This window comes from Panthera tigris, chromosome A2, assembly GCF_018350195.1.
Source record: "Panthera tigris isolate Pti1 chromosome A2, P.tigris_Pti1_mat1.1, whole genome shotgun sequence".
Lineage (NCBI taxonomy): Eukaryota > Metazoa > Chordata > Mammalia > Carnivora > Felidae > Panthera > Panthera tigris.
Window position 1 is genome coordinate 50,387,861 of NC_056661.1, and position 25,973 is coordinate 50,413,833.

A 25,973-nucleotide genomic window follows, 5' to 3' on the forward strand; every position below is an offset into this window, starting at 1 on the left:
AAGTGTTGGCAAGGATGTAGAGAAAAGGGAGCCCTGGTACCCTGTTAGTGGAATGTAAACTGGTGCAACCACTGTGGAAAAAACCGCATGGAGCTTCCTCAAAAAATTAAAACTAGAAATACTGTATAATCCAGTAATTCCACTTCTGGGTGTTTATACACAGGAAACAATGTACTCACTTGAAAAGATAGATGGATAGATGGATTAAGAAAATATGGTATACAGATACAGTGGAATATTATTCAGCCATAAAAAGAAGGTAAATCTGCTATTTGAAACAAATGGATTGACCTTCAGGGCATTATGCGAAGTGAAATAAATCAGGCAAAGAAAGACAAATACCATATGATCTCGCTTATGTGTAGAATCTAACAGCAAAAACAAACCAAACTCACAGATACAGAGAACAGACTGGTGGCTGCCAGAGGCAGGGGGTAAGGAGTTGGCAAAACGGGTAAAGGTGATCAGAGGGCACAAGCTTTCAGTTATAAAATAAGTAAGTCCTGGGGATGTAATGTCGAGCATGATGACTACAGCTAATAATACTGTATGGCACTGAAAGTTGCTTGGGGAGTGGTAAATCTTAAAAGTTCTCATCACAAGAAAAGAAAATTTGTAACTATGTATGGTGACTACATACATACATCCGAGTAGGGATGGATGTTAACTAGACTCACTGTGGTTATCACTTTGCAATACATGTATCAAATCGTTATGTTGTGCACCTGAAACTAACCTAATGTTATATGTCAATTGTATCTCAATTAAAAAAGAAAGAAGTATACTAGACTTCAATAGATTTTTAAAAACCATAAGGTATGAAAGTGCTCTGCTTAGTACAGACATACATTAGGTATTCAGTTGCTCTCATGATTATGATTATAATTTTTATAATTATAAAATTTTACCCTATGGGGTAGGTCCAGATAAGAAATCTAAGCTGTAGGGAGTTTATGTGGTTTTCCTAATAGCCAATGAGGTTTGGGAAGAGACCTTTGGAAGAGAAAGGGAGCTATGCCTATGATTTACTTAATCTGTGTTACAGCTGTACCCTAAGAGATGCCCATACTTGGTAGGAAACTGGCTGTGTATCAGTATTAATGTATTTATTCTTTAAAACAAGCACAAAGATTTTAACACTGTAAAAATCAGACCTATTTATTTATGTATATATTTACATATATAAACATAATAAGTGCATTACATTCTAATAGGACAAAAAAGTAATGAAGTGACCCCACCCCACCCCCGTTCTCTCTAGCCTGCAGGTACATGCTGACTCTCTATTGCTGAATTCCTTATGGATTTCCCCCTCTCTGTCCTTCCAGCCACCCACTTGCTCATTAAGGACTCAAGTCCAGAACACCTGGCTTTGCTTTGTAGCTGTGTGCCCTTGAAGAACTTGTTTCTCCTTTCCAAGCCTCAGTTCCCTCATCTGTAAAATGGGAATGATAATAATAGTACACAGCTTATAGGGCTGTTATGAGGATTAAATGAGTTACTATATATAAAGTGCTTGCAACAGTGCTTGGCACATAGTTAGCTCTATATGAGAGTTGTTACCAGAGCTAATGCACTTCTAAGGGCAGCATGAAAAGTCAAAGAACAGAAGGAGGAACCTCCTTTGTTCCTCTCCCCCGTTAATCCCCACCACACATGCATGCATATCAGGGCTCCCCTCTATAAGTAGTTGGCTCAAGAAGATTGTGCCAGTGCTCCTGTGAGATGCAGTGGCCGTTAGATGCATCTGGTCCTCAGTGCCTGGGATAGCCTTCTACAGGGACTGGGCCTCAGGCAGTCAGGCCAGCTTTCTGCAGCTGGCTTCCTGACAAATGTCTTTAAATGCTATTCTGACACAGTTGATGCAAGATGACAGCACAGCTAAATGGGCCACATTAACTCGGATCTTGGCTCAGAGTTAGCTTCTCAGTAAAATGGGAGATCTCTGTTCTCTCGGCTGCACCTTTGGATCTCACACCAGCCATGGGCTAGCACTGCCTGGTAACCTGTCTGCCTGCCTATCCACAGAGACAAAAAAGGCCAGAGGGTTTGCAAGATCAGGAGCTGAATGAACCCAAAGGACTGTGTGCTCTCCACCCCAGCGGCTTCCTTTGAGCCCAGTTCCCCACACTGATAAAGCAGAAGAGGTTTGCTCATACCAGGAGGAACGTGGAGGGGCTGCCTGGGTTTCTGGTTCCTGCCTTCCTCATCTCCAGAGCCTCCAGCAGTCACTGGGGGAGGTCTGGAGGTGGGAGTGGGGGGTGGGGGAAGGAGGAAGGGAAAATATAAGGAGAAGAAAAGAAAAGAGGAGGAGCAGAGCTGAGCCATAAGCTGAGAGAAGGCACGTGTGTTTGCAGATGCCATTATGTAAGTGTGTGTGGTAGAAAAAGTTATAATAGCCACCATTTATTAGGAAGTCTCTTATTTGGGTTTATCAGACCTGAAATAGAATATGTGACTCTCCCCCCTGTCACGCTCCCACACACCCCTCCCCAAACTTACTTAATTCCCTCGTCTTCTCCATCTCAGGAAATAGAACGGGCTGCCAGCTTGCTTGGGACAAAGCCTTGCTCTTAAGCATCACACACCCAATCCATAAGCAACTCCTTTGAAGTATACCCTGAATCGGACCCGTCTCGCCATCTCCACTGCCCCTGCCCTGGTCCAGACCACTACTGTCCCTCTGCCTGGCCTCCCCACTTTCATTCATGTTTGGTAGAGCCGTTTGTCCCCCCCAGCAGCCAGAGGGATCTTTTAAAATCCTAATCAGATCATGAAACTCTCTCGTTCAAATCCCTCTAAAGGCTTCCCACTGTGCTTAGAGCCAAGCCCAAGTCTTCTCAGGGCTGCTGAGGCCCCTCCGTGCTCTGAGCCTGGAGCCCTCTGCAGCTTAATTTCCTACCGCTGTCTCCTCACCCGGTCTGCACGGCCTCACCAGCCTTCTGTACTCTGATGTAAGCCAACACTGTATTCTGATGTTTTTCAAACACAAAGTTGAAAGAATTTTACAGTGAACATGCATATGCCTGCCACCTAAGTCCTACATTAACAGCTTACTGTATTAGTTTTATCACCTATGTATCCATCCTTTTATCTATCCATCTGTCCATCTATCCATCTGCCCATCTTATTTTTTTAATGAACTTTAAAGTTGCAGACATCACTACATTTTACCTCTAAACACCACAGCATAAGCATTCATAGAGGCTTCTTGATGCTTTTAAAATATGCCAAACCTTTTCTGCCACTAGGCCTTTGCACTGGCTATTATTGCCTCTCCTTGCAATACCTTCTCTCAGACATTTGCATTCTTTCACATTCCACAAATATTTATTGAGCATTGTGTGCCATTTCCTAATTTCATTCAGGTCTGTACTCAAATTTCATTGCCTTAGCAAGGCCCTTCCTGACCACCCTCAACTACCAAAGTACCAAATGTCAAACCGCTAACAGTTTCCCTTGCTTTCTTCTTTTTCATAGCACTTAGCACAATCTCAACTTGTGTGTGTGTGTGTGTGTGTGTGTGTGTGCGTGCACGTGCACACACGTACGTGCACATGTTATTTTCAAACCTGTTTGTTGTAGATCCTTCCTACGAGAATGCGAGCTCCATTAGGACAGGGATTTTTATTTTATAACCTGCAATTTTCCCACTTGTAGAACAGTTCCCTGGGATGAGTTGACACTTGATATTACTTTGCATGAACAAAGTAAGCTTTTAGCATGTGTTAAGTGTTCTACTTACATTATCACATTTACTCCCCACAAGAATATTTGCAGTACTATCCTCATTTTACAGATGGGGAAACTGAGGCTGAGTTGAAATGATGTGTGACAGGTGGATCAGAAGACTTAACACTGCTAAGATGGCAATACTCCCCAACTGGTCTACACACTGAATCCCTATTAGAATCCCAGCTGATTTCTCTATAGAAATTGACAAGCTGACTCTAAAATTCATATGGAATTGCAAAGAACCCATAATAGCCACAAAAAAAATCTTGAAGAAGAAGAAAATGAGAGGATTCACACTTCCCGATCTCAAAACGTACTACAAAGTAACAGTAATCAAGACAGTGTGATGCTGGCACAGGATAAACATATAGTTCAGTGGACTAGAACCAGAGGTCCAGGAGGAAAGCCCTACATCTATGGTCAACTGATTTTTGTATAAGGGAGCCAAGATCATTCAATGAGGGAAAGAATAATCTTTAAAACGAATGGTGGTGGGACGAATGGATAGCGACACACAAAGAAGGAGTGGAGTTGGACCACTACCTCACGCCATATACAAAAATTAACTCAAAATGGATTATCTAAACGTAAGACCTAAAACCTAAAACTCTTGAAAGAAAACATAGGGTACATCTTCATGATTTTGGATTTGCTGAGGATTCTCAGATGTAACACCAAAACATGAGCAACCAGAAGAAAAAAAAAAAAAAACAGATGAATTAGACTTCATCAAAATCAGAAAACTTTTGTGCTTCAGAGGACACCATCAAGAAAGTGAAAAGGCCCATGTTTCAAACAGAACATGTTTGAAAATCATATAGCTAAGGAACTTATATCTAGAATATATAAAGAGCGCTTACAACTCAATAATAAAAAACCAAATAACCAAATTTTAAAATGGGCAGAGGATCTGAAGACACATTTCTCCAAGGAAGATATATAACTGACAAGCACATGAGGAGAGGAGAGGCCTCAGTAGTCATGAGAGAATTCAAATTAAAACCTCGATGAGATACCATTTCACACCCACTAGGATGGCGAGAATTGACAAGTCAGAGAATAATAAGTGTTGACAAAGATCACACACTGCTGGTGGTGATATAAAATGGAATAGTCATTTTGGAAAGCACTCTGGCAAGTTCCTTAAATGACTAAATGTAGAGCTATCCAGTTCCACTCCTAGGTGTATACCCAAGAAAAATAAAAACGTATGTTTGCACAAAAGTTGTACACAAATGTTTATGACAGCATTATTCATAACAGCCAAAAAGTGGAAACAACCCAAATGTCCGTCAACTGACAAAAAGAGAAACAAAATGTGGTCTACCCATATAATGGGACATTACTCAGCCACAAAAAGGAATAAATTCCAGACACCTGTAACAATAGAATGACCCTGGAAAACACTGTGCTCAATGAAACACTATGGCCCAGACACAAGGGACACATATGGCATGATTCCACCGATATGAAATGTCCAGAAGAGACAAATTCATAGAGACAGAAAGTAGATTAGTGGTTGCTTTTGGCGGGGAAGGTAAGAAATGATGGCTAGGGGGCTTGGGGTTTCTTTCTGTGGTGATAAAAACTGACTGTGGTCATTGTTGCAAGTATCTGTGACTACATTTAGTGCCGCTGAATGGTATACTTTAAAGGGAAGAATTGTATGGTATGTGAATTATATCTCAATGAATGTTAAAATAAAAGAGGAAGGGAGAGTCCTCTTTAGGTTCTGGGTCTAAGCCACGTGGTACGGGCCAGCTGACCATCTCTGCACTAGGGCTTAGGAAAACTAGCCAAGTTAGCAATGAAGGAGCTGATGCTCTCTTTTTCTGTTTTTCTTTATTTCTTCCAGATGGGTGACCATGATTCAGGCAGAATCAGGCATTTGTGTGGTAACTGATGGTGACACCATTTTAATGCTGTCAAAACCTCACCTAATACTCACAACGTGCATGAATCTCTAAACGTCATGCCAGATGAAAGAAGCCAGATCAAAAGACACTATTCTGCACAATTCCATTTATATGAAGTTCTGGACCAGGCAAAACTAACTTATGATGAAAAAATTTTTCAGGTCAGTGGTTGCTTCTTGGGCTTTGGGAATAAGGGACTGAGCAGGAAAATGCATGAAGGAACTTTCTAGGGTGTTGGAAATGTTCTGTATGCTGGTGGGGGTTTGAGTTACACAAGTTTTTGCATCTGTAAAAACTCAGGGAATGATACACTTAAGATTTATATATTTCAGTGTATGGAATTTTACTTGAAAAATAGAACCATAAACGATGCTGACCCCTGTTGTGTGCAGCATTGCATGCTAACATCTTTGGAGGGAGACTGTACTGATGGCTGTAATTCACTTTGAAATGTATTAAAATAAGACGGATTGATAGATACACAATAAAACAAATATAACAAAATGGTAACAATTGTAGAAACTAGGTGACAGGTATTATATAAAACTTCCTCCCACTTTTATGTATGCTTGGCCTTTTTAAAAATTATTATTATTAAAGGAAATATCATGAACTGCAAGCAAATCGAAATCTTACCCTGATTTCTAGTAGATGCCTAGAATAATCTGATGAAAACCATGCACCTCTTCTCAGAGGCACACATTCCAAAAGAAATGAAATTTTGCCCATAATAGATTTCCTAAAGCCCATTTATGGACACCCAATACATCCAAAGAGCTAACGGCTTAATGGCTTTCCAGATGTAGATGGAGGGCAAGGAGTGGAAGTCAACTGGGAGAATTTTAGGAAAGTATCAGTGAGAGAATAATGGTGCAGTTATAATTGAAAACTGACATATTGTAACTATATGATCATGTTTCTGTTACTGATTTTAGTAGTTTCTTTATCTGGCAGCCTAGTTCCTCATTTAGCATCCAATTAATAAAGATGCTATTGACAGGCTGCCTCAATGTTTTCATTTGGCTTAGTTCTCACAATCAGGGGTTTTATTTTGAGAGAGAAAGAGAGAGAGAGAGAGAGAGAGAGAGAGAGAGAGAGAGAGAATGCAACTGCGGGAGGGGCAGAGAGGGAGAGACAGAGAGAGAGAGGGAGAGAGAATCCCAAGCAGGCTCCATGCTGTCAGCACAGAGATGATGCGGGATTCAAACCCACATGAGATCATGACCTGAGCCAGAGTCAGACACTTAACCGACTGAGCCACTCAGGTGCCCCTGGACTCAGATTCTTGATCAGAATTAGAAAGGATTTATACTGAACACACAGTCTTAATGTTTCCTATCACCTAGTTGTCCCAGACACTGTGCTAAGCTTCTCTGCATATGTAACCTCATTGTAACCTAGGTCACAATTCTCTTGTTACCGTCATTCCCATCTTACATGTCAGGAAACTGAGGTCTGAGGTTACATGGCTCATCAAAGATCACAGGGCCATGAAGGCCTCTCTCTGACTTTCAAATCCAGACTTCCTTTCTCAGAGTCTAGCACCCCCTCAACTGTTCCTGCAACTCAGTACTTGGGTGACCGATTTGGTTGGGGCAGGCTTGCACGTAAACATTTAGGAAATGCACTTAATTTTCCTCCAAAGGATGCTCCTGATTCAGCAGCTGCCACCATGACCACACAGGAAATAGTGAGAACCTGCAGGGAGCATGAACCTGGCTCTCCTGAAGCTGGCTGTTGACCTTCCAGGATGATCTTCCTGCCCTTGTCATTCTCAGAAACCAGCAGCCTGACAAGGAACAACAGAAGGGACCTTCTGGGGAAGCAGACGAGAAGCTGTCTCACCCCACTCCAGGGATACTGTGTGCCTCTACTCTGGGAGGAGTGAGGCAGCATTTTCTGAGGGGGTGCTCTTGACGTGGGGTGGAGCCTGCTGGGAATGCCCTGTGGCTGCTGCCTGGCTGCCCAGCAAGACTGTTCTCTCTGTCCCTCCTCCTACCCAGTGCCCACAGCAGCCTTCCACCTCCCAGGCCGAGGGGCTGTGGGGAAATTCAGCATGCACAGGATGACTGGAAGTGACCTTAGCCCTCAAGAAGGTGGGCTGTGAGGGTCCTCACAAGGCACCTGACCCATCTCCTGTAGACACATCTTCCACCGGCAGCATTCCCAACAGATCCTAATTCTAAAAAATCATCTATCTCATTGGACAAGAGATGTTTTCCCCCAGTGGAGGAAGAGAGACTGAGAGCAAGATCTAGAGCAAGAGGGAGCTTCACACACACACACACACACACACACACACACACACACACACACAGAAATAAAGCAACAGATGGACAGAACAAAAAGGGACAGGGAGAGCCGGAGGTAGTAGGACAGGAGACAGAAAAGAAGGAAAGAGGAAAGCAAATCCCTGCCAACATGCAGACAGTGGCAGCCTTCACATCTCCCCACAAAGGCTCTGCAGGACATTTTCCTCAGCTCAGGAAAACTCTGGCCTCTGAGGATTCTGGCAGAGATGAACACTACACCTAGATTTGATCTTCCACATCTGTGACTCAGGCCTGACCCGTGGGCTCCCTCCTGGGCCACAGTGATTGGTTTTTGGCTGGGTGTGTGACTCAAGGCAGTCCAATGAGACTCTACCCCAGGAGCTTTCTTGGAACCATGATGAAAAGGAAGCTCTTTTCCACTGGGACTTTGGGCAAAAGGACAATGAAAGCCTGGAAATGCTAAAGACCACCATGCAGGAAGATCCTGCTTGAGAACGAAGCCAATACAGAGGGAAGCAGAACAGGAAGATGGAGACAAAATCCTAAGACCAACTAAGCTCCTGGATCCAGCCGTGCCTGAAGCTATACCTAACCTGGGATTTTTATGGTGTATGATCTGAGGCCTTTAATGCTTAAGTCACTTTGAGTTGGAGTATTTGTCATTGGCAAGTGTGACAGTCCTACCAGAATGTGAAAACTTCCCTATCAATCTTGCCTCTTTCACCAGCTCCCAGAAACCACCCCTAGTACGTACCAGCTCTCCTGGCAAAAATGGTGGCCAACAGGGCCTGGGACTGTTCCAAAGGGAAACACAGAAGCCCAGAAGAAAGTCGTTAAATAAGGATTAAAAAAAAAAAAAAAAAGGAAAACCATCACCAGGAGAAAGGAGGGCGATGCTTGGTCTACATAGCATTGTGTTATGACTTTTGTGAGGCCCAAGCACTTTTGCTTCTTGCGTGGGTCCCTTCCTCCATTAAAAAAAAAAGTTAAAAATTATATTTTACAATTGCGTTGGTATAAAGATGAATACAATCCACGATGGATCATATTTCTTTTTTCTCATTATTTTAAATGAAACCAAAACATTTTCAGGGGTCCTCAAAAGTACCATGGGCCCTGGGCACTGTCTATTCTATCTCATGGGTTCACTGGCACTGGGCCCCTATTATCCAGATTGCTTGTCTTACACAGTCCAGTTTCCCCAACTTTCTTCTCCTTATCCTTATCTTCTCCTTCTCCTTATCCATCAGGTGGAAGGGTCTGATGAATCCCTCAAGCCCAGGCCAGCCTTTCCCTCTCTCCCTCCAACACTTCCCTGGGCCATCACTGCTCAGCTTCATCTTTGAGGCGACCCCACACTGGGGACACAGCTGTCATTGAGCGTAATTTCTGTGTGTCATGGGGAGCTGCTCCCTATGTGTCAGGTAACAAGACTGGGAGCTCCTCCGTGACCCATGTGTCTTTCATTGAAGTACCTCAAGTCCTAGCACAGCTGGATACAGAACAGATCCCTGGTTGGGGAGGGACAGGAGACAAAGCATGCTTCCTACTTAGCAAACTCTCGTCACTTAGGATTTATATTCGGGCCAGGCAGGATACAGAAAGGGAGGAGACAGGCCAGTAGGAGTGTGGTGAATGGAGGTGCACATGTGTCCGATGTCTTTCAGAGCCCCCCTCTATTCTAGAGGACAAGGTGCTGACTGGCAAGGCTGGAGGGGGTGTGCGGGCCAGCCGAGCCATTGGGCAGGCACGAGTCAGCATGAGAGGCCCCAAGTGAGTTCCTTGGCCCCAGATTCCCCCTCACTCACCTTCATCACTTGTGTGAGGCTCCGTGCCATTGTCATGGTCAACTTCATCGATAGTCCCTGGCTCACTATGTGGACTGTCACTGCAAAGAAACACGGGAAGGGGACTTGTTGGGCTTTGCACCCTCACACTGTCCTCAGCATCCCATAAGTGCCAGCCAAGCCCACCTCTGCACTTGACCCAGGTCAGGCCCAGGCCTGCACCGTCCTGTCTTGTCCATCTGCCCACCCATGGACACTCCTAACAGGAAACCACTCCCAGCCCCCTCAATGGAAAGCTATCCTGAATACCCTCTTCCAGCTTCTTCCAGCCCTGGAATTTGCTGGGCTATGAATTCCTAGGTGTTCTGTAAGACCCAGAAGGCACCATAAAACCCTGGCATTTATCCTTGGAAGGACCACGGGCCAGAACAGAAAGGAATTGTGGAGGTGCCGTGAGACATTCACCTAGCCTGGTTCTAGGTTTCACAGAGGAGGTGACACCCCAAGAGAGGTGGCGTGGGTCCACCTCACAAGGTGCTGGGTCCTCCGGGTGCCTCACGATGCTGTGTGCAAAATCCCAAACCAGTACAGCTAGTGGAAGCAGGCTGGCAGCCATGATGGGCGTGGGAGTGGGTAGCCTGAATCCAGGCCTGTCAGACTTGGTCATTAATGCACTGGGACAATTTCGCCAGCCGCTACCCCCTCACTAGACTATAAGCTTCTTCAGGCCAGGGTTTATTCACCTAGTCAGTTTTTTTTTTAACTGAGTCATTGATGGAGTCCTAATATATGCCAGGCACTGTGGGAGGTAGGAGAGACGTATTGATGGGTAAGACTCTGCCCTTGTGGGCCAGGAAAGAAAACTGCTACAAGCTGAGATGTGTTATGTAGGAACAAATGAGCAGAGACAAGAACGGCTGAGGGGACCTGCATAGGGTGGTCAGGGAAGGCTTCTTAGAGGAGGTGACATCTGCAGTGCCTTTTGAAAAAATACGAACTTCATTATGAAAATTCTCCATTGCCTCCTGGATAAGGTCCAGACTCTGCACAGTGGCTTGTTTAAGACCTTTCATAACCTGGCTCCTGCTGGCCTGTGGAGCCTCCACCCTCATCATTCACTTGGCACAAGCAACACTCTGGCCACATGGAACCACTTTCCACTTTACTGAAGGCTCCAAGCCCAGAACATTCCTTGCCCATGCCTCACCTGGCTGACTCCAGTTCATCCCACAGGTCTCAGTTAAGGTTCCTCCAGGAAGCCCTTCCTGACCTCGATACATGGGCTCAAGGAGCCTCACTTCTGGAACTGCCGGTTTCCTCCTCCACCGGAGCTCCCTGCATCAGGGGTTAATCCTGCTCAGGTGGCATCCCTGCCCCCCTGCCCAGGGCCTGGCCCAGGACAGACACTCAACACCCATTTGTCCAACTGTTGAATGAATGAATGTTGTCCACTACAAGGAGACCCTCAGCCAAATCCCCCCTTTTGGCTTTGCAAATGTTTCCAATGTAATTAATAGTTTTTCTTTCTCATGAGACACAAATGGGACCGAGGCAAGTATGGTTATCGTATATTGTTCTTTGGTAGGTACAACCGATCTTTAGGACGCTTCCCAGAACACTAATTACACACATTGCAGCAAGAAAAGAGAACTAGGAATGGTTGCAAACGCTGTGTGAAAAGCTTCTCTTTGTCCAGAAAGTACGCTTGCTGGCTGTTTAATGTTTCTGTTAGAGAACAGGGACAGACCTGCTCCTGGAGCCTCACATAAAGGTTACTACAGAGCTGTGATTACAAGACAGCGGGGCCCGTATCTCTATGGGGAGCAGGGTGGGAAACAAAGGGGCTGCAATGTCTCCCTTCTTTGAAGTGAATCAAGAGTTCAGGAATGCTTTGATAATCCAAAGACAAAACCCCCTGTAGGCACCTAGCTGAAAGCAGTGTGGGTAATACCTAAATATACAGCTGTGTGTTGTGCAGGAATGGGTATAAAGAATGAACAGGAACCCTTTGACTGGTCTTTGTCAGTTGGTGTTCTGAATCTCCTGTCCTTTCCACATTAAAAAAAAATGCCCTATCTTTACCACATTTTAAGGTCTTAGTCTGGGGAAGGTGGCCAGCCCTGATTTTGATTAGGTTCTAAAATTTTTCTCCTAAGACCTCATGTAGCACCAGGTAAACAGAGGTACCCGACTATCAACTGCTGACCTGGCCTGGAGCTCTCAAAGAATGTGAACTCACTTTGTCTGGAAAAGAGAAGTTGTTTCTCAAGAGGTGGAAGTGGGGATTATTGTCCAGCCCCCTGCTGCCTCAGATGGGCTTAAGACACACCTGGCCATTGACAGCTTAATATCTCCTAACTAATGTGATTAGCTCACCAGACCCAAGCCTCAGCAAGGGGATATACTTCTTGGATTTATGTTGGGACCCTTGGGAAAGAGAAGGTCTTTTTCCACTGGGGATGCTGAGAGAATGTTCTCTAAATCTGGAGTTACCATATGTCTTCCCAAAGCCACCAAGGATAGGATGCCTGAGAATGAAGCCAATGCAGAAGAAAGCAGAGCCAGGGGTTGGGGATTGCAGGACCAATTCCTGATAATAACAGTTGAACCCCTGAATCCAGCTATACCTGAAGTCATAATCCTAGACTTTTTAGTTAAGTAAAGAAAATCAATAAATTCCCACTTAGCTTAACCCAGTTTGAGTTGTAGTTCTGTCCCTTACAAACCAAGAGAGTCCTGGCTGATGCAACTATCTCTGGTATAAGGCTGCAGCAAAGCTCAAATGAGAAAATGCATATGGGAGTCAAGACTATAAAAGCAGTAAGAAAATCAAAGGGTTTCTTACTGTTCCTGCTCAACAGCAAAAACGACAGTGATGATGATAATAATAATATTAAGAGGAATGGAATCTTACCAATATTCTTCCCCTCCAGCCATGCATTTTTCATACACAGGTCCCTCTAGCTCCCGGGGGCTGGGGAAGATGGCTTCATGATGAATGATGATGGTTTTGATGACTTCGTTGACGTGTGCCTGGCAGGACACAGGGTCCTGCCCATCAGGGATGTGCATGAGGGTGGGCCCGAAGCAGATGGCCAGGTTGTAGGGGTCCATCATGTTCTCGTCACTATACTGCGAGAGGCTACAAGAAAGGAGGTACTCACAAGTCACCTGAGAAAGGTGAATCTTCCCCCCCTGTGGGTTCTTTCTTTTGAGGGCTCTACTCAAGTCCAGGAGGGTTCCATGTTCTGTTTTAGGAAGAGCTGCACCTGTAGAAGCCTCAGGACACCCCCTCCCAAAGGAGGCCAGGGCTGAGGCAAAGAGGGCCCCCCCTCTTGGCCGGGCAACTCACTGGTTGAGGAAAGCGAAGAGGTATCTCATGACCACGATGACCACGCGGGGAAGGGTGATGAGGATTTGCTGGATCTGGTGCACCCTCTCAGCTGGGTTCTCCAGTTCTGTAACATAAAGGGGCTTTTTGGGGTGTCTTTCATCCTCAGAGAGCCAAGTGCAGCCCACATTTGCTCAGTCCACATGGTTCAAGGGGATTGATATGTGACCCTGACCTGGCCACTCAGAGCAAGAATGTGAGTCTATACGTTCCCTTTTATGAATGAAGCTAGTGTCAGCTGAGCTTCTGTCACCTGACGCCTGTGAGTCCTGACACAGGCATGGACCATGTTTCTTTAACCCCTTTATGAACACCAGCTGCATGCATCATAGGCACAGCACAGAGTAGGCCAGAAATGAGGGTGGACTAAATAACCAACTCTAGAGCTATATATTGGCCAAGGGGCCTGAAAGATGCTTGTGATCTTATCTCTGACCCCCGTTTTCAGGTCAGTCCTAGGCAGAGACATTGGTATTTTTATCAGTCAGGCCAGGGGTGGAAGCAGCAAATTGGGGTTGGTAAAGAGAAGAGGTTTGTGGACTCTGCCTTGTGGAGAGGATGTGCAGAGGGAAAGCTGGTGCAGAGAGTGAGCCCCAGAGCTCTGTTTGTCTGCAGGGCTGGTGCACGAGCCTGTGCCAGATTCTTTCTCAGGAAACATGTTTTTCTCACAGCCCCTCTCTCCAACCTCCACATTCTGTCAGCATGTTCCTTTTAAAACGCAACCTCTCTTGGGGTGCCTGGGTGGCTCAGTCAGTTAACCGTCTGGCTCTTGGTTTCGGCTCAGGTCATGATCTCACGGTTCGTGAGTTCAAGCCCCGCATCGGGCTTTTCACTGACAGTGCAGCGCCTGCTTGGGATTCTCTCTCTCTCTCTCTCTCTCTCTCTCTCTCTCTCCCCACCCCCCCCCCCGCTCATGCACTCTCTCTCAAAATAAATAAATAAACTTTACAAAAGATGCAACTTCTCTTGTTTCTCCTCTGTATCCCAGGCCCTTCACCGTAGGGCTTCAACCAACTTTGCCTGCCTCACTGCTTAGCTGCTGCCCCTTCCTCAAGTATCTGAAGATGATACAGAGCCATGTTTCTCAAATGACGTGGTAGTGCATGCTTCTGGACATTTACAAATCTATGAGGCATTCTTTGGGGTTGTCACAGTGACTGGAGGGCACTATTGGCATTTCGGATCCAGGGGCCAAGGCATCAAGTGTCCTGAGTGCATGGGACACACAACAAGGCACCGCACTACCCTAAATGCCAATACTGCCCCCACTGAGAAACTCTGTGCCAGGCTGCCTCATCCACCATCTTTCTCTCACAGAGGGCCTTCGTGCCCCTGGGCCTTTGTACGCACCGGTGGTCTCTCAACTCTGCCCAGCACACTGTAGCCTACCTTCGAAGTCTGGCAGTGAGAAGCCTTGCCCAAGCCTCCCGCAGAACTAAAAGTTCTTGGACCTTCAGTGATTCCATTGCCCTTTATAGAGGCTGCTCCATGGGCTCAGCTTCAGTCATCACTGCCCTAGTACCATCTCCACTTAATTACATTTTTTTCTTAAATACATTTATTCATAAAGGAAAGTTTACCTCCCTCTGTAAATGAGAAACCAGGAACGCTTGCTATAATTAGGAGGTAACACAAATATAGATACAATGAAAGCAAAACAATGGTACTAAATTATAGGTTGGCAGTGTATTCTACAAATATTTCTGAGACTGAGGCCCCATCTCTCTGTTTAGGAGGGAGATAGACCTCTGAAATTTTTCTCCTTGAAGTAAACATCCTCCCAGGATTTGGGAGGGAAATCAGAAGGGATTTTTTTTTTTTGTGGTGTGATTCGAGGTGTGATCCCAGGTATGTGATGTCATGAGCTTGTGCCAGAGGTCAACAACCTTGTCTGCTCAGGTGATCTGCTCAGGAAATAGATTAATGGGGCTTCCGGAAACACTAGCTGAGCACATGACATGGGGCTCAGACAGGGTTGGGCCTCTGTGGCCTGGAATTTCTCCCTTTTCTTTTTCTTTTTTTCCTCTTTTTTTTGAGAGAGGGAGAGGGAGGGAGAGAGGGAGGGAGGGAGAGGGAGAGAGGCAACGCATACCCATGCAAGCAGGGGAGGGGTAGAGGGAGAGAGGAGTGAGAGAATCTTAAGCAGGCTCCATGCCCAGTGCAGAGCCCAACTCGGCTCAATCTCACGACTGAGCCGAAATCAAGGATTGGATGCTCAACTGACTGAGCCACCCAGGCACCCCCATGGCCTGGAATTTCTGAGGGTGATTTGGAGCTTGAAGTGGATCTGGAAAGATGAGCAGTAGGTAGTGTGGAGGGTAGAAGGGCAGAGGAAGGGTCTTTTATACCAGGCAGGTAAGAAGCTTGAAGCCTCCAACCCCCAGCAGCCCTTTCCTGGCTGCAAATCTCTCAGAGCATTGTGAGAAGCATCCCTAATAACACTGGGTGTGGGGCAATTTTCTGTAAATCAATTAAAGAGTTTATTCTAAAATACTAAGATTTCCATATTATAATATTAAAAATTTTATTTTTAGAAACTCCCAAAATGTTGCCTTAGGTTTGGCCATCTTATAGTCAAGGTGCCTTTACTTCAGGCCTCTAGATTGGGCTCTTGCCTTCATCCACAGAAATACCTGTGAAAGAGAACTCTGATGGCTTGTAACATTGGAAGAAGCCCACAGTCAACTTATTTTCACCATTTTGCTTGTCTGTCATATTGCTGACCTGACTCCCAAATCCTCTATGGCTCCCCATTACCCAATGAGAAAAGCTCCAGATCCTTGCTCTCTCCTCTCTTGCTCTATTTTACCCTTCCAGCCTCTTGTACCATGCACTGGCTGGGACACCCTCCTGCTGGTCCCATTGGTCTGTGTGTCCTCAAACTCTTCCCAGGATACTCTGGGTAGGCTCCTCCTAAAGCAAAACCAAGTCTTCCTCTGCCTCTTCTCTTCTAAGAGCCATTCATACCCAGGGTTGTACCATGCCATTTTCCACTATACATCATCCTGTTATCTCTACAGCTAGGTTTTAAGTTCTATGAGAACAAGGACTATACTGCTTCTTTCAGTATCCCTCCTTCCTACATAATGATGAGCCCATCGTACAACTTCAATAAAGATATGCCATAGAATTGATCACTCCACCATTCCACCTGGGAAATACTTACTAATAGTAGATATCAAATCTTGAAACCTTTCCTTAGGAAAGAGTGGATTTTCCAGTCCTCGGAAATACAGTTTTAAAACACCAGCGACTGAATTGATATCTCGTTCATTTTGATCATCCACAAGGGGGTCTTCACCTGAGAAGAAACAGGAGATGATGATTCAGCTTGGTAAAGAGACAAGAAATGTGCAGATGGCAGGAGGGATGGCCTGGCCCAACAGTTCTCCCTGTAACTGATTTTGAAAACGTTCAAATATATGGAAATACTGTAAAACTGAAATACTGAACATCCATCACCCTTCACTCGCACTCATTAACTTACACTCATCTTTTGCCATGTTTGCTTTCTGTTTTTACTTGTATTTATTATTGCTCAATGATTTGAGAGTATTTTGTAGACATCATAGCACATCACTGCTAAATACTTGAACACATTTCTCCCAATAAGGATATTCTCCTACATAACCCCATAACATCATTACATCTAAGAAAAAATTAACAATAGTTCCAAAACACCATCTTCCATACATTCAAACATTCTCAATTGTCCCATGTCTTTCATAGCTTTTTTCAAAAGCTAAGATCTGATCAATAGTCCCGTAATTCATTTGGTTGTTATGATTCCTTAGTCTTATGTTTATTTTATTTATTTATTCTTTTTTTAGAGAGGGGAGGGGTAGGGGGAGAAGGAGAGAGAGAATCTTAGGTAGGCTCCATTCCCAGCATGGACACAGGGCTTGATCTCACGACCACGAAATCATGACCTGAGCCAAAATCAAGAGTCAGACACTTAACCAACTAAGCCACCCAGATGCCCCCAACTTAGTCTTTTGAACGTAAAAGACACCCCAACATTTTTTTATCATAGTTCATTTTTTACAATATTGCCTCTTCTGAAGAGTCCAGGCCAGTTGCCTTATAGAATGCCTCCCACTTTGGATTTCTCTGATTGTCTCCTCAAGAATAGATTTGTTAAACATTTGTGGCAACAATAGTACATGGGTGATGTTGTAGACACTTTATTGTATCTGGAGGCACATAATGTCAGCCCGTCTTGCTACTGGTGTTGCTAAGTGTGATCAATGGATTAAGGGGACAACCTCCAGATCTCTGCACTGCAAAGGTTTATTTTCCCATAATAGTAAGTATAGAATATAAACTATTTTTGAAAAAAACAAGTGATGTTTTTGTGCTCAACATGTTTCACCCAATGTTTTTAACATCCACTGATGATTTTTGCCTAAATCAATTAGTATCCTAGGTTGCAAAATGGTGATTTTCTAATTCTGTCATTCCTTCTACATTTATTAGCTGGCATTCTGCCATAAAGAAAAGGTTTCCCCATGCCCCCCTCACTCTTCCTCTTCTTATTGTTATTATTTAGCATCTTTAAGGGATTGTTTTTATCATTTCTAATTCAACGTGTCATAATCCATTATCATCACTAGTCTTTGGGATGCTCAGATTGTCTCCAATTTTTCCAGGGACAAAAGTTCTTTATATATGACCTCCACTGAGCACTTCCTTGCTTTCTGGCACAAAACATGTCCATGGATCACCTCGTACTTTCCTTGACCCAGATCTGGAATCAAACATTGCTCCAAGGAGATCTGTTTGCTTTTTGTAGGGAATGGTATTTAGAAACCAGGATATAAGTTCCAGGTATGCTCATTGGCACAGGAGTGCTATAAAGAGCTTCTAAACCTTTTCAGTGGATACAGCAAGAATACACATTAATTCTTTTATGAGTTCAATTCATATTTCAGATATAAGATTTTCTTTACCGTCATGTATTTTATATTTGGATTTCATTTTTCTTAGTGAAAATCTTGGTTCTGAATAACATTAATATTGTATCTGCCTTATTCTATAATATATGTAACAGTTTAGAAATTTTAATAGTAATATCACCACCATTAAATTTAAGATTTCTTCTCAGGGGCTTTGTTTTGGGGGGGGTGGATTTAATTCTAAGAATGTATCCCATTAAAGATATATGGTCAGAAGACAGAAGGTAGATTAGTGTTTGCCTACAGTGGTGGACTAGGATTTAGGGGATAAGGGAGTGACTACAAATGGGTAGAAGGTTCCTTTTGGGGATGATGAAATATTTCTGATATTGGATTATGGTGATGTTCACACATCTCTGTATATATACTAGAAACCACTGAATTGTGCACTTTAAAAATGGGTGAGCTTTATGGTATCTAACTCAATAAAGCTGTTAAAAATGTATGACCAGAGCATATGTTCAAAAGTTACTCTCTGTGTGATAATCAATTTGATACACAGCTTGTTTCTACTTATATTCTACTTATATTCAATTTTAGGGTGTTTTTTTTGGAAATCCTTTTTTAAAAAATTTGCAGTTTTGAAAATATAAAGCATTTAAATTGTCCAAAAGTCAAAAACAGGTAAAAAGTTGCATGCAGACAAGCCCTACTCTTATCCTTCTCCCCTCCACACCTCACATTTGACCATTGTCGTTAGTTTCTGGTTTGCCCTGTTAAGCAAAAAGCATACATATGAATTTTTTATTTCCCTTCACTTTTCCCACAAATGTAAGTAGTATACAATACTGCTACATACACTTGTTTCTTTGCTTCACAATAAACACTAGAAATCCCTCCATATCAGTGCACAGAGATCTTCCTGGTTCTTCTTTTTTTTAAATGGCTGCAAAGTACTCTTTCATGGATCAACCATAATTTGGTCAACCAATCTCCCGTGGACTGACAATCTTTCACTCTTACAAATATTACTTCAACAAATAACCTTGTGCATGTGTTTTGGTATTTGTGCAGATGTCTCTGGCCAGGTCCTAGAAGTGGGGTTGTGGGTCTAAGTGTACATACATACATAGTTTCATTAGATAGAGACAAATTTTCCCCCCACCTGGGGCTGCATCATTCTATACTCCCACGTGGCAACATAGGAGAATGCTTCTTTTCCACAGTCCTGCCCATGGAATGCTGTCAATCTTTCAAATTTTTGCCACCTGGACAGGGGTAAATGATATTTCAGGAGGGCAGCACTTTCCTGTTTAATCAAGGGCTGCTCAGCTAGATCCCCCAGAGTTTCCATGGGAGGAGATGAAAGGAAGCACAGAGCAATCTAACTCCTTTCTGAAGGTGCTGACAGATGTCTGCCCAACGGGCTTTTCCTCCTTCTCCCAGAACAGCCCACAGACTGTTCTAAGACTGGCAAGCAGTGAGGAGCAGAGCAGGAAACTCATACTTGGATCTCTTTACTCCACCTCCGTAGGAAAAGAATGCATGTCACTGCCAGGGCCTCTGCTAGCCCCAACATGCTTTAGTGCAAATTAGAGAGGGCCCCCCCGAAGTCTTCCTGAACCAGGTCTTGTGGCTTACAGAGCACGAACCACAGTTCAGCTCCCACCTGCCCTCCTTGCCTGAGCACCCTTGTGTAGTGCCCAGCCTGAATGACTGTATATGGCGGCAGAGACACTGATGTTCCATAGGTCAACCTCTCCGATATCCCCACAGGAGGAGAGGAGAATTCCTTGTGGGGAAGGAAGAGAGAAAACATAACAAATCATTGTGTATACTGACAAAGCACTTCTCGAGTGAGAAGCGCACTTGCACATGTGATCTCTCTTAATTCTGACAACAGCACTGCATGGCAGTGAGGAAGGCATGGTTCCAACACCACTAATCTCCCACAAGAGAGCTGAGAGCCCAACAAGCAAAACGATTTGCCCACATTCACACAGTCAAAACAGACACTGGCACCCCCCAGGTCTCGTAATGCCTGGGAGATGTTCTTCCTTTTACCGCTGGTTTTCAAACCTATCTGTCTGCTTGCAGGCCTATCTTCCTCTCTCCCTCCCTCCTTCCTTAAGAGAATGCTAGGGGCACCTGGGTGGCTCGGTCGGTTAAGCGTCTGACTTCATCTCAGGTCATGATCTCACGGTTCGAGGGTTCAAGCCTCGCATCAGACTCTGTACTGACAGCCTGGAGCCTGCTTCAGATTCTGTGTCTCCCTCTCTCTCTGTCCCTCTCCTGCTCACACTCTGTCTCTCAAGGATGAATAAACGTTAAAAAAAAAAAAAAAAAAGTAAAACCCTAACCTTTTCATTTTCTTTTCAAGAAAAAACTTTCTCTGAATGCCCAACATATAAAACAAAGCTGTCTTAGGGGTGCCTGGGTGGCTCAGTCGAAGCATCTGATTCTTCATTCTGGCTCAGATCATGATCTCATGGTTTGTGGGACTGAGCCCCATGTCCGTCGGGCTGTGCACTCACAGTGCTGAACCTGCTTGGGATTCTCTCTCTCCCCCTCTCTCTGCCCCTCCTCCACTCATGCTCTCTCTCTCAAAAATATATACATTTAAAAAAATAAAAATAAATAAAACAAAGCTGTCTTAGTTGAATTGGGAGGAGAGGTCCACACCTCCCTCCTAAGCCCCCTCTGTTCCTGTAACAGCCCTTGAGGCCCCTTTGGAGAACCAGGAGTTCAAATTAGCTGTTTCCCTATTATTTACCACATATTACCTCTGTGGTCTCATGATTCAAAAGCACATGGATTTTTTTTCCCCATATTGCATGTTAGCGACCCTTGTCATGCACAATACATGGACTTTATATATACACACATACGTGTACATATGTACACACACACACACACACACACACACACACACACACACACACACAATTTGCTCTTCCACTCCCTCCCAGAAGGCCATAAAAGGAAGCATCCAAATGTTCTCTCCTCCTGGCTTAGGCCTTTGGCTTTCTACAAGGTGAGTCAATTTTGGTTCCAGAAATGACTGGAATTCCAGAGTTCAGGATGAACAGGATGGTTCATGGGAATGATGGCCTCCTCTGGGAGGAGAATTACAGCTAAAATTCTGGGCAAGTCTGAGAGAAAGCTGTGTTCATGCTTGGCTAGCTAATGTCCTGGGGATGGGAGAATTATTACCCAACAGACCTGCCTGCGGCACACTCTCAGCCGGGTCACCGGGGCATTGCCGGGGACTTTACGGCAGGGCTGTACCCAGGGCAGAGTGCACACAGCATGTGCTTACAGGCTCTAAGGAAATGTGCTGCCAGACCAGGGACACGGCAGGAAGCTTGCAGATGGTTTCTTGCACAAGGGCAGTTCTCGGTGGCCACAGGTCTTCCCAAGCCCGTTGTGAGGCTCAACATGACGACCCCTCCCAGCATCTATAGGTCACAATCCTCTCCCTGGGGCAGGAGAATAGATCTCTGAAGGGCCAGATGTCAAACATGTCAGACCCTCCATGCCATGACTTCAGTCTCTAATCCAAACCCTATCCTGATCTGCACAGGGTGAAAGGGCCATTGACTCCCTTTCCCACCAACCCTCCAAATAAGGAGAGACCACTGGCAACTCTCTCATAGTTACGTGCAAAGGGGACAGTGGGTTGGTTTGGGGGGGGAAAACAGAGTTTGCCCAGGAAAACTGGCCCAAGAGACAAGAGGCCAGTGTGGCTCTCTTTGTGGCAGGACAACTGCTTTCCTGCCTTTTTGTGATGTTTCTTCTTCATTTTGCCAGGTTACAGAAAGATCTCAAAACTTGACCAATGAGTTTAAGGTTTGCTGACAGCAAAAAATCACATCATTACGGATGCCCAGGTGGCTCAGTAGGTTAAGTGTCTGACTTTGGCTCAGGTCATGATCTAAAGGTTCATGGGTGCAAGCCCCACATCAGGTTCTGTGCTGACAGCTCAGAGCCTAGAGCCTAAGGATTCTGTGTCTCCCTTTCTCTCTGCCCCTCCCCTGCTCGTGCTGTCTCTCTCCCTCTCTCTCTTTCTCTCTCAAAAATAAATAAACATTTTTTAAAAATCCCATCATTATCATCACCATCTCAACTAAAACCCTGGCTGACTCATGTCAGAAGAAAAAGAAAGTGGGTTTAGGAATAATGACCCAAGAATGAATTTCCTACATATTGCAATTTTTCAGAATCTTAAAGAAAACAGATCTGTGCTCCTTTGAACAGCCTCATACAAGGAACACAGGCAGAAACTTCACCCAAGAGAGAAAGAAGGGGGCCAAGAAAGAAAAGGACCCAAATCTTAAACAAATGGCAAAGGACAGGCACCCTGCAGGGACTGAGGGACGTACATTTTAACAAATAAAAGGAAGAAAGGAAAAACATACAATGTGCTGGTTTTCGAGAGAAAATTCAGTCACAAGTTAGAGTGTGTGGGATGGAGCAGTGGGTGCAAAGAGAAATACTGAGCCGCCCTAGGCTTGGCCACCTGGTTGCCAGTGGTGCAGAGAAGTGTACCTCCTATTTTCAGGAGAGATGGGAGGTGACCCTGAGAGTCAGCTGGGCAAGGAGCCAAACCCAGGGCAGTCTGTTGGCAAATATGAAGAAACAAAAAAGAGTAAGTGGGAAATCTGGGCACTAGCCAGCCCAGAGAAGCCAGGAACAGATTTTTCTAAAAGAGACATTCCAGGGGACTATATATATATTTTTTAAGAATAAGCCAGGGTTCACCATAGGCTCAGGTGGAGCTCAAAGACAAGGCTGTTGTGGAATGAGATTCATTTTGAAATGATGGAGAGAACAACAGGAGCTGACCGCATATTTGAGGCAAAGAGAAGCAGAAAACATTTTTGCAGCTGACATTTGGATCAGGTGATCTCTGCCCAGTGGGGCTCTGCCTGAGGCGACCCAAGGCCTGTTCAGAAGAGAGAAGTCTTAAATTGCACATCACCCCTGCAAGGCACCCAAGCAGGTGACAGAAGGCCTTAGAAAATCACATTCAAGAAGGAAAGAAAGCAGTGCTCTTGGGGCAGGGATAGGGCCTGGCTTCCTGCTACAAGGAAGTTTACTTACAGAACAGAGGGAAGCAGGGAAAATTGAGGCAGTGGCAGTCACTAGGCTGAAGGCACGGGGCAGTGAAGCTCACCCATGAGATTCAAGGCATTCTGTGTAATGGGAAGAACCCAAGAGGATGAAACCAGCAAAGATTTCAGACCATGGCTCTGGTGATTTACAATGAACACAGGACAGTAGGGGATTTGGGGGAAATGAAGAAACAAAACATTGCATTGGGCTGTCCAGTGTTGTCAAGAGAAGCTCAGAGAATGATGAAGGACACTTCCATCAGGGAGGCTGATGGGAGATACTTCTTGCTTTCTGGCCTTTGCATATGCTATTCCCAATAGTCTGGAATGCCCTTTCCCTGCTTTTTCAGGCTCTCACTCTTTAAGCCTCAACTTGTGCTTTTCCTTCTCCAGGAAGACTTCTCTGGCTTTACTCCTTCTCCCCACCCCATCCGAGCTGGGCTAAGTGATCCCATACCATCCAATGCTTACTTACTCCATTGTCTGTTGGCTAAACTGGCTCCCTACTAGTCATGACTGTCTTTTGTTCCTGTTGTGTTTCCAGGCCATAGTCCATTACCTAGCCTGGTGTAGGGCACAGTGAATGTATGGTTGTTGGGAGGATGAATAAATGCATGAGTCTGAGCTCAGAACAGGGGAATTCTGGGGCTTCCTGGTCCTAAGTGCCCATGATCCAGGAGCAGACCCTAAAACAAGCTCCTGGGGACATCAGGAGGCCACTGAGCACTACATCCAGCCAGATCCTGCTCTCTAAACCCGGGGTGAAGCCAGAGGGCCAAAGGCCACAGAGGTCTGTGCTGGGGATTATAGCAGTGTCTGCTTGGGGCTGACAGAGTGCTTCTTCCACTCTAGAGCTAGACCTCAGGATGGAATCAGGGGGATAGTGAAGGGGTGAGTCTGCTCAGGAGGCAGCCCCTGCAGAGGAAGCCCAGTAATGAGAATTCCAGGCCTGGAGCCCAAGGAGAGGCATGCTCAGAGCACAGCCAACAGGGACAAACAGAATACCTCCCACGACTGTAAGAGGATTATGTAAAAGAAAGGGTAAGGAAGTGCTTTGTAAATTGGGATGTGACATACTACAGGAAAATGAGTTTGGGATTGGGGTTCTCAGTTTTTGTTTTTGTTTTTTTTGGCCAAAACACTGCATAAAAAACTAAGCATTAGACCAGATGCATGAAAAAATGCTCAATATCACTCATCACCAGGGAAATACAAATCAAAACCACATTGAGATACCACCTCACACCTGTCAGAATGGCTAACATTAACAACTCAGGCAATAATGGATGTTGGCGAGGATACAGAGAAAGACGATCTCTTTTGCATTGTTGGTGGGAATGCAAACTGGGACAGACACTCTGGAAAACAGTATGGGGGTTCCTCAAAGAATTAAAAGTAGGACTACCCTATGACCCAGCAACTGCACTACCAGGTATTTTTCCAAGGGATACAGGTGTGCTGTTTCAAAGGGACACATGCAGCCCCATGTTTATAGCAGCACTATCAACAATAGCCAAAGTATGGAAGGAGCCCAAGTGTCCATAGATGGATGAATGGATAAAGAAGATCCATTATATGGATGTATATATCCACATATATATACACATTGTAGTGTGTGTGTGTGTGTGTGTATATATATATATATATATGTATATATACACACATTGTAGTGTGTGTATATATATATACACACATTGTAGTATATATATATATATGTATATGTATATATATATACACACATATATGTGTGTGTATATATATATATGCATATATATATATATATACACACACATACACACACAAGGGAGTATTACTCAGTAATCAAAAAGAATGAAATCTTGCCATTTACAACAACGTGGACAGAACTAGAATGTATTATGCTAAGTGAAATTAGTCAGAGAAAGACAAATATCATATGACTTCACTCATATGAGGAATTTAAGAGACAAAACAGATGAACATAAGGGAAGGGAAGCAAAACTAACATAAAAACAGGGAGGGGGACAAAACAGAAGAGACTCTTAAATATAGACAACAAACTGAGGGTTGCTGGAGGGGTTGTGGGTGGGGAATGGGCTAAATGTGTAAGGGGCATTAAAGAGGACACTTGTTGGGATGAGCACTGGGTGTTACACGTAGGGGATGAATCCCTGGATTGTACTCCTGAAATCATTATTGCACTATCTGCTAACTAACTTGTATGTAAATTAAAAAATAAAAAATAAATGTAATTTAATTTAATTTAATAAAACCTAAGCACTAGTGTATTCTAAAAGCCACTCAGTGTTATCTGTATTCTTCCAAATATGCTGTATTTTCTAAAACACAGCAGCCTTCACAGACTCTTATCATGATTTCGAGTGCTTTACTAGACCCTCTTTCCCAACAACTACCGTACAGTCACTAGAGAAAGTCACTCATGAGCTGGTAAAGGTTTAACAGTTAACTCTTTGAAGGGAAAAAGACAAAGGAAGGATCTGATCTTTGCCAATTTCTGTGGTGTAAATACTCCTGCCTTGGCCAATTTCAAGCCACCAAGGTGAAGGCACTCAGTGCAAACTTGGAAAGAAATGTTGATACAAGCCAGCCCCGGCACACTGCTGCTCTAAGACATACAACACCCATCCTGGCTTCCTATGGACACAAGCTTGAGATGGATACCTACCCCTTTCAAAAGAATTTTTTATGTCGTTGACTTCAACCTGAGATCCTGGCACTCGGAAGATCCCTTGCTGCTGGAGTCCTAAAAGAAAGGAACAAATAAACACAAAATGCCATAATGCCTTGGGCTCATCAGACCACTTGGGAACATTGATGATCCTTCCATTGTTTGTCTCTTTCTCCCACCATTCTTTTTCAAGA

The 25,973-nt window shown here is 44.5% G+C and overlaps 1 protein-coding gene across 4 annotated transcripts in view; it reads right to left on the minus strand.

The window, feature by feature from the left end:
• The window catches only part of SRGAP3 (SLIT-ROBO Rho GTPase activating protein 3), a 261,377-nt gene that overhangs the window by 13,746 nt on the left and 221,658 nt on the right, over nt 1-25,973 (minus strand). For all 4 annotated transcript variants that reach the window (XM_015545247.2, XM_007075517.3, XM_042979459.1 and 1 more), the window contains 5 exons: nt 25,777-25,854; nt 16,269-16,403; nt 13,064-13,169; nt 12,626-12,853; nt 9,733-9,812 (listed from right to left, as the gene is read on the minus strand). In XM_015545247.2, coding sequence (XP_015400733.2) covers nt 9,733-9,812; nt 12,626-12,853; nt 13,064-13,169; nt 16,269-16,403; nt 25,777-25,854 — 627 coding nt within the window. The remainder of the gene's footprint in view (nt 1-9,732; nt 9,813-12,625; nt 12,854-13,063; nt 13,170-16,268; nt 16,404-25,776; nt 25,855-25,973) is intronic.